The sequence below is a fragment of the Pieris napi genome, chromosome Z (genome assembly GCF_905475465.1).
Source record: "Pieris napi chromosome Z, ilPieNapi1.2, whole genome shotgun sequence".
In the NCBI taxonomy this organism is placed as follows: Eukaryota; Metazoa; Arthropoda; class Insecta; order Lepidoptera; family Pieridae; genus Pieris; species Pieris napi.
This window is the reverse complement of record NC_062259.1, coordinates 8643749-8653432: the sequence shown is the minus strand read 5'-3', so window position 1 is coordinate 8653432 and position 9684 is coordinate 8643749. Positions and strand designations below refer to the sequence as shown.

The 9684-nt window shown below is 33.5% G+C and overlaps 1 protein-coding gene across 1 annotated transcript; it reads right to left on the bottom strand.

The window, feature by feature from the left end:
- On the bottom strand, window positions 1-6348 carry LOC125062880 (transmembrane channel-like protein). Its single transcript, XM_047669108.1, has 9 exons — window positions 6275-6348; window positions 3436-3568; window positions 2614-2785; window positions 2166-2304; window positions 1860-1964; window positions 1366-1554; window positions 724-956; window positions 385-576; window positions 1-307 (listed from the first exon to the last, which is right to left on the bottom strand). Exons 1-9 carry the CDS (start codon window positions 6305-6307, stop codon window positions 52-54), a joined length of 1452 nt encoding a protein of 483 aa, XP_047525064.1. The 5' UTR covers window positions 6308-6348; the 3' UTR covers window positions 1-51.
- Between the last annotated feature and the right edge of the window lie 3336 nt (window positions 6349-9684).

The window sequence follows — 9684 nt, the reverse complement described above, 5'->3', positions numbered from 1 at the left end:
GTGAGCATGAAAGGCGTTTGAACCAATTTTAAAAGCATATCTTATATTGTTTTACCTAGCCAATTGTAATCTAAGTTGTTTTCTTGGATGAAAATGTTCTAGAAACCCCAAGAATTCAAAGAAAAATGGAAATGTTATCGATATCACTGTAACTACAGTTGTCGTCTCATTTTCATGCCACCAACTTGGTGTCTTACCACGGTAATTGTCAGAACGTGTGACCACAGTTACAACGGCATATGCCGATACTGCTAAAAGTATTAAGACGCAAAAGTTTACTAATGCTCTGAGACTTATAGTGCGCCAACTAAAAAAAGTTGAAAAAGGGTTATTAAAAGTTATAACAAAGAATATTAATAGTTAAAGCAAATATTTTTTGCTTACTTCCTAGGATTTTTTTTCTTTTCTGCCTCTTCTAGTAAAGCTTCTTTAAACCCCAAAATAACTGAAGCAATTCGGTTGTGTGCTGTCTCAGCATTTCCAATCATGTAGTCCCATCCAGTAAATAGTTTCCATGAGAATATACATTCGTCATCTTTCTCGGAAAGTTTGGACATGCGAGAGTTTTCAGCCATTCTGTTAAAACACAATTTATATAACTAGAAAATTATATGTAAAGCTTAAATAACTTTAATCATCAAACATGTACTTGCTTTTGATCTTCAAACATACTTCGTATAAGAGTCGTTACTGCTAAAAATAAATGTTCTAAATATATCTTACTTCCTCAATATGGCGACGAAACTATAAACGTAGACCACCAAGCCAGTTAGGAAATAAGCTAATGGCATTTTGTACTCTGATCGTTCAACGTTGCTATAATAACCATAAAATATAGGCGAATATTTAAGGATCCCTTCAAACTCCCATAGAGTTAGTAGATTTGTGGCGTTGCGTCGTTCATCCTCCATTATAATTTTTCTTTCGCCATCTAGTTTAGGGTTTGCAGTGAGGTACTAAAATAATAATTTTTATTTACATAGTTTTTTCAATTACAAGTAAAAAAATTGATGCAATCCTGACTGAAGGACACTAACCCTATTTGTTGAAAGAAGTAATATGGGCTGAAACCTCCGGCAAAATATAATTAAAATTAGATTTAGCACTCCAAAGGATACGATCAACCATAATGGCAGCAATAGGTTGAAGTGCTTAATCCCAAGAATTGTTATTGAGCTACTGGAGACGTTAAAAAACAGCTTTCTAAAGCATTAAATTAAAAAAAATATATATATAAATAAGTGGGGCATAAAAAGCTACTCCCAGTGGCTAACATATAACACGCATGGTGTGTTATGGAGTCACAAAATCGTGTATTCTTGTAATATTAAGTAAATATATTAAATAATTACAGAATTGTTTTACCTCAGGAACTATAACAAAAACAAGTAATATGAAAGCGATGACCAGATTAATCCAGAATAGCCATCTCAGAAATGTGAAATAAGATGCGACAACGGATCCAAAGTGTGATTCTATTTCTTTGATTCGTAATTCCCAAGGTATTAGTAGATTGGATATATTTGCAGCTTCTCGCTTCAACTGTTGCCATTTCTGAAATGGAAACTAAATTTAATATTTCTTGAGTAGGAATTTATGACATGAGAAATAAGTTTGTTGGTAATGTTTGTAGGAATTACTCTAACGTTCCGTAAGTAGTACTAAAGTACGTTACGTACGTACGTATACGTTTAGTGCAGCTCTAAGTTATCTTAAGGTCAACTATGAAATCTTGTTCCACGATATGTCCCTAACAATGAGGAATTGTATGCCTATTCATCGTATGACATGTATTAATATTTATTATACAATGTGTTATCTAACTTGAACAACTGTTGAAACTGTTTTAAATTACTTACTGTAGCCATAAGAATATTGAATCTTGCATATATGTCTCTTGTGCTTTTGGATTGAGCTAGTCTCTCCTGGAGTTTACCTTCGTGACGCTTAATATAACCTTTAGCCTGAAATTTTTTATTTTTAATATGTAGTTCAATACTGAACATTCAGAGCGGGTTGGTTTAATTTTTTATGACTAAACTTTTGGCTTATGTCAACGTATACCAATGTCTATAAAGGGGACCAATAACATTATGTTTCCACAACAAAACATGTAACAGAGAGAGAGAGTCAAAGCGGCAAGTACAGTTCAGAATTTCATCTACCTGGTGAACGATTTTAAGTTTTCGTCTCATTCCCAGTGGTTGTTGCTTTGCCGAGCTTAAAACTTGTTTATGCAAATGTATATTTTCAAATATTTGTTCTTGTGTAAGTACGGGTTGATCTTCAATAGATATTGCTGTGCTGTGAAATAAAATTAATGATTAATACCTCTATACGACACCTCGATTCTTTCATTGCAGTTCGGCGCTTACGTTACCAAAGTTTAAAGAAAATTAAAATTTAATTCACTTTGAGTTAAAACAAAATTCTGCTAAAACAAAACTGCCTGAGAAATAGTTAAAATATTCCATGGATTCGGTAAAAAATATGCTTGATATGTACGTCGTATGTCGCGATTTATTTAATTCTTAAAGGTTTTTCTCAGAAGACCCAATCACTTTTCATATATATTATGTAATGAAGAACTTTTGGAGGGAAAGACAAACATACTCTCCAGAGCTTGTTGTAAACACAGATGATCGTCTTCGCGGGTGAATGTCTTCTGGAAGAAAAGGTGACGATGGCCGTCTGGCCCGGCCTTTGCGCGATCGTCGTACACTGGCGCGCCGCTGCCGCATAACCGCGCTTAAACTAACCGAATAGTCCTCATCTTCTGATGCATCTGAAAGTGTTATATTAGATATCCAAACCATTTGAAGTGACCTCCAAGATAGTTTATCATAAAGAATAATACCTTGGTTAAAAAAAGCTATGTTAGTACGTTTATATCAGTGTTTTCCAACCTTTTTTGGGCCAAGCCCACTTTTTAGCCTTTCTAAAATTCTTATGCCCTATACATAATGTTAAATATTAAACAATTTAATTGTTCACTTAAGAAACTTAAATGATAGATTTTAGGAATACATTACTAGGAAACAAAACTCAGTAAGTAAATTAAAAAAAAAATACTGAAATTAAAATGTATGGCGTGGGCACTACGTTTTGAAACACTGGTGAATCTCAATTTTAACCGATTTGTTGACTAGGTGACCACTCGGATATTTTTTAATTTTCGGCACCTATGTACAATGTCCTGTAATCTATTTATACCCTAATAAATAAAAGAAGCAATTGATAAATGCTCTTATTTTGAAATATATTGGACATGTTATATAGAAAATTAACGGCTAATTTTTATTTACGGCTTTATTTATGATTTATAATATGCAGAGGACATTCGCAGCAAAAATATAATCTTATAATAGTCTCTATTTAAAATATCACTATTACAAGATTATATACATTTTTAAAAGAAATACGCAAATAATTTACCTGCATTAGTAGAAAATTTTACTTCACTACTAGTAACTCCTGGTGAAGCCATTTCGGGATTCGGATCTGCCCAGGTTACAGAGAGACGGTCAATGGACGGTTGTGGGGAGGACGGCGCACGGTCACAGGAACCCTATAGTAAATATTAGGTTTTTTTAAATCAACCGGTCATAACCTAAACAAAGCTTTTCCCTGCTGCCATATTATACCATATGAAATGGCTCTACAGGTAATCAAAGCTGACTCATGGTTCTGGGGAAGTCATGGAGATTTCTAAAATGATTTGTAGAATTACTAATCACAAACATAAGGTACAATTAGAAACATATTTAATAGATGTTTCAAATAGCAGCCTCAACATAACCCAAACATGATTTTTTATAAAAATAACGAAAACTATAAATTATAATTAAATAATCCCCTGTAAGTACATTAAGATTATTCATAATTCATTTGACAATGACAGATAACACTCCACTATTACACTACGGTAATTAATTCAATAACCACAACTAAACGTGAACATTTGAATAATTTAATACGAAAATGTCGTAACAGTTGATTTGATTTATATCAAAAGATATATGAATCCGTTAGTTTTCTATTATTATTAATAAAAAAACTTTCCGTACACCGCTTCAGATAGACTCAGGTGTAGCAGGCAACATCACAATCGGACGCCGACAGAAATACTGTGGCAATTTAGAATCGAGGGAAAAAGCTGCCTTCGTTAATGAGAACAATAAATTAAACGATTTATAGCCCTATTACGTGGTTTGCATAGGTCTTTTGATTCCGATAGTAATACTACCTACCTGAATTTATAATAAGGGGATGGTGTCTTGAACCTTTCGGTTTGAACTTTTTAGGACCTGGACTTTTTTTTTGTGGAAAGACGTTGACGTGTCAATCCTTATCAATTATTTCTTTGATGGAATTCGAATCCATGTTTATGTTTCGGACTTAGTGTTAATGTACGTCTTAGGTCTTCCAGCTAGGCAATGATTGATTGAGGTTCAAAGAAACAGAATCCGTATCATCTACTAGTTTTAAAATAATAAAATAGACGATAAAAGGGTTCTGGATAAAAGGACAGGTGCCTCTTTCTACTCGTTAAAGTCGAATTTTACCTAAAATATGTTAAATAAAATTATACTAAGATTGTGTTATTTTCTAATAGTATGGTCATTTAGTCAGAATTAGATTCCACACCCATAGCATATCGTGACAAGACACCGTCACTCAGGTCCGAAGCGTCAATGAATGCCAGCCAATTATTGACTCTGATTAATTATTCCAAATAAGGATGTCACCATAAAGTTTCCTAACATTGAACTATTTGTGGAAAGCTTTCATTTGGAGATCTGGCGTTGAAGACAGCTGAGGGTTTCAGGTTTTTTAAACTCAGTTTCTTTGTATTAAAAAAAAACAGAGTCTTTACTAGACTACAATTTAAAGATCTTGCGAAGCGGAACCTCGAGAGCCAGCCCTGAGCTTTCATTTCATTAAAGATACCTTCATCACAAACGGCACCATTACACGAAGTGATTTTTCTACAAAAGCCTTGGGCCATATCATATCGTATTCATATCTAATTAAAACATATTACTATTTTTGTTTATACGATTATACATCAACATTTGCAAAGTGCACGTCACGTGATGTCCTTAATTAAAAGAAATTCAATAAATAAACTCTTCATTGCGATAAGTGTCTGTGTCAACTTCTGACATGTTTGCTGCATAAACAAGATACTCATAGTACACAAACAATGTTAAGTAGATTAAATGCAGCTGATGCTAGCATGACATAATACACCATTATCGTCAACAAGTTGAGGTGTTATGAGTTATGATAAAAATTGTTACTAATTTTAAAAATGGAACTGGTATTTCCATAGATACAAAACCAAAACGCACTATTACTCGAATATTTAAAGTTCACTCAAAGACCCCAATCCTTCTTCGGAATTTAAAATACTAATTACCATGAAGGATTGTTATGAAAAACAAATTTTATAACAGTTAAAAATTTATGTAGAACTATTATGTGGATAGAACATTCGTTAATTGAGGTTTGCTGTTCGCGAGGCCGTGCCCCGATTTACCTTGTAATTACGTATACTATTACAACCCGCTTTATTACACCCTGTCTGTAAATTAGTTTTCTTTTAACGCATCGTATATTGAATATTTTTAAATAATAAGTACTTTTAATTCTTAATTTTAGAAGACATGAAATTATCACAACTAAAATTATAAGTTATCAAATTCCGTTTTTGGTAACAAGCATATTAAAAAAATCTCATGTTTACTAAGAAAGTAATAGGACACATTACCGTTATTAATTTGAGTATTTTAGTTATGACAATCTTTCATAGATCTTATGTTTACTTTGGAATTAAACTTAACTTTCTTGTATAATTTCTGTAAACATTGCCAACAAGCAAAACTTTAAAAGCGTCAGTACTTGAAAAAGTTCTTGAAAGGCCGGCAACGCACTTGCGAGCCTTCTGGCATTGTGAGTGTCCATAGGCGGCGGTATCACTTAACATCAGGTGAGCCTCCTGCCCGTTTGCCTCCTATTACATAAAAATGACATAGGCAGTGAATACACTCAAAATATATAATTTATTGTCACTGTATTCAACACAATATTTCATAGATCTTAGTATACAGACCAGACATTAATATGTCGTGTCGACAGCCCGTGTAAATCCTCTCGCATATATATTTAAATAATAAACCCCTTAGAACTGATTAGGTCTGTACATTTTAAAATCACAATGGGACTATTTCAAAATAAATTTATACATACGCAAGCAGATACAGAAAGTTACCTGTGGTATCAGAATTGATGTAGGTTCGATCATGATTCTTGGTCGTGGTTCCAGCTTTAAGATTCCTTTTTCTTTAGCCTATAAAAATAAATATTTAGTGTACAATAATAAAATGTTAGAAAAAATTCCCGAGAATGAAATCACGTGGGTCGGAGCCAAGGGCAATAATGGGTCATTCTATACCTACCTGTTTCTAAGCAAAGAAATAAAATTAGCCCTTCTCTCTCTATAATGCAAATTATAGGTGTATTGAACTAATAGGGACAGCCTCGAATGAATATAAAGAGTACTCTTTTGTAAGCTCTCAACCTTCTATTATTATTATATATATACTTTTAATCAAATGCCTAATAATTTATCTATATACAACGTACAATACTCGTATAGAGTGGGTTTATTTTAGTGAAACTATTTGTTAGTGAACTTTTACTAAGGTTTAAGAATCTCCCAAACCACGACCACACCTTTACAACCAAGTGCTTCATAATATGCCTTTTTATAACACAGACAAATTTATATCTGTGTATAATCGTGTAAGGGTAGACACAAATCCGCGTTGGTGACTCGCCTTCTGTCTCAGCACATATCAATTTTGCTTCGCTAGATCGAATCTAGTGTGTTTAATCATTGAGTTAAAGATAAAGATGAAGTAGAGATAGGGGTAATTGTTAAAAGTTTTAAGAATAGATCTATAAAGATCATTATAAATGGTATGGACCAGATTTATAATTGGTACCATTTATACAAAGACTGCTGTCACGTTTGTGAAAATAGTATGAATTCTACGTGCAAAGCAAGACTTTGACGTGTATATATTGTCTATGTTATTATGTGGTGCAGTCCGTCTACCGTTCAGGCTTTAAAAAACCATCGACAAAGCAAACTATGAGTGCGCGATTCTCATTTGATTATCTTCTTTGGCCCGATTATTTTAAAAACAATAATCACACACATGTCTTTACCTTTGTATCCATGATGGCTGCCAACCACCATCAGATGCAGTAGGCAACTGGTCAAAACCCCGTTGTCAACTATGGCGTGTCCCGACGCTCCATTGGGAAAACCTCGCAACTACATTTATCTTAATCTAACATCAAATGTATGAAAACCGCTTATTAGTGTTTTAATTTTAATATAAATTCCGTGAGTATAAAGGTACTTTGTATATGAGCAGAATAGGGATGACTAAAAAAATTACACAAATTTGTATACTAGTTTTTAACTAATTTAATTTACACGTTATATATTATTTGTAAGTTAAGAAAATTGTAAATACTGTATATTAATTGTTGTATAATTTTTTTTTATTGCATTTCGTTACTTCAGATTAGGACTTACTTAACTATGTCTTATGACCCCTAGATGCGGCAGAGGGCGTCCGAAGTGAATCACCATCGCTTTCGGACTTGAGTTTCGCATTTTACCTCGCTCCTACATCCTCTTTGCCTCATCTACAACTGTACGTCGCCAGGGTTGCTTGGAACTGCCACACTATCGCTATCCCTGTGGGTTCCAGTCAAGCGCCTGCTTAAAGTTGAATGGAATGTCGGAGTGTATGACCTATCCAGTTCCACGAGTCGTTCGGGCTTTCCCAGCAGCAGTCCAGGAGTTGTTGGTTAGAGTTCTGCGTTGCGGAGACAGCGATTGAGAAGGACTTGCAGCAAGTAAATGTAACTTTGTATAACATCTGTTGATCTTTGAATAGTTTATTACTATTATATTAAAAATTTAATTAATGGTGATAAATATTAGATATCATGTTTTTTCCGAAAGGTCGTTCTAATTAGTGAGCAAAGCAACGCAGGGTGAGCTGTTAAAAGGGGTGAATGACGCAGGTAATCTACACCTGACACATATATAGTAGACAACTTTAGCTACATCAAACAAATCAAATGAAAAGGTATTTGATACATACTCATTATAACTAAATGATTTACGAACAATACAAGAAAATTAACGTTTTAAATGGATACTTCAAGGATTTAAATAAGTTTTTTTGAACGATTTTATGGTATTCTATAGTTAATATAAGCGTGGAAGGAGCAACACATTGTTCTTTGTTATTATCGATGCCAGTATTTAACATTATGTATATTTCGAGTGATGTTGTCAATGCCTTGGTATAAAATACATTTTGAATGTGTTGTCTAAACAACATATTCTTATCATTGTTAAATTTGTTCGTTCTGGTGGATAGGAAAAATATCCTATAGTTTGTACCTTAACACTATAAACTTTTTTTTAATATGATCTACAGTAACATAGTAGTACATACAGTAATAATAAATAAATAGTCCCATAACCCCCCAAAAGAAAACGGAGCCAAAACCTTTCGGGGTCTGTTTCGTTGATATAAATTATTTTGACATATGTCGGCATAAATCTGACATTTCTTAATTTTTAGGGTCTAAGGCACGCATCTTCGTCACCTCAAACTAGTTTTGGCAAAGTGAATCGCTGTAGAAATAAAATCTTCACATTTTTGATATCTTCATTTTGTCCAAAACTTTTTTATCTCCACATGCGAAACTAGAGCTCTGTATTTGTAAATTTATGACATCACGATATTTTTATAGCACAAGGAGCAAAGGGTCAGAAATAAAGTGTTATACCTATTTATGCATATACCCTAGGTACCGTCTTTTATTTAAAATGTTTCTAAAATTGTGTTTCAAATCCTGTATGGCTTATAAAACCTGATAATTTTCTTGAAAGCGAAATTCGGATCTGACAACTCAATACAATATGGGCACGCATTGTACGTTCTAAGTTTACTAATTTGTATAATTAACAGCTCTCACTTTTACCGTTAATCTGGTTCCTGGGTTCGAATCCTGAACCAAGAAAGAACAGGTCAAATCAGAACCTTTAAATAATGCGTTATGTCCTATTGCGGGACTTAAAATAACGAATAATACACAAGATACATTGAAAATCTAGTGTAATAAAGACAATAATACCATTTATATTGATAGTAACCGTTTATAAAAGTTTAATGTGACACAATATACCAGATTATAGCATCTGTAGTTCAGCTAAAGGTTTCTTGACCTCTGTTATCTCAGTTAACGCTCAGGCATTTTTATTACAAAACGAGGCGTTGATGCTTCCGTGTCTCTAAAATTAGGTTCAACGATATCGTAGATGTAGCTTGAATTTTCGACTACTCCTAATCTGTACGGTAATATCCCGTCATTTGCCGAGCCTCGGATAATTACTGCGTCTGTTTTTTATTGCTTTTGAGGATACAGCCCGAAATAATTATTATTTTATCGGAAATTTTGAGTTACCTACTAATGACATTGTTATTCGTATCACACAGATTTTTGAAACGTTACGGGGATGGTTCAATAACGACAGTAGGTCCATTATCACGGGTTTGGCGATAACAAAGGGTAACCTGATAAGCT

Coding starts and splice junctions, on each gene's coding strand:
- LOC125062880 (XM_047669108.1), bottom strand. CDS start 6,307: ATGATCGAACCTACATCAATTCTGATACCACAG. Junction 1,555..1,859: donor TCAATATTCTTATGGCTACA/GTAAGTAATTTA, acceptor TTTCCATTTCAG/AAATGGCAACAGTTGAAGCG. Junction 577..723: donor TTCGTCGCCATATTGAGGAA/GTAAGATATATT, acceptor GTGTTTTAACAG/AATGGCTGAAAACTCTCGCA.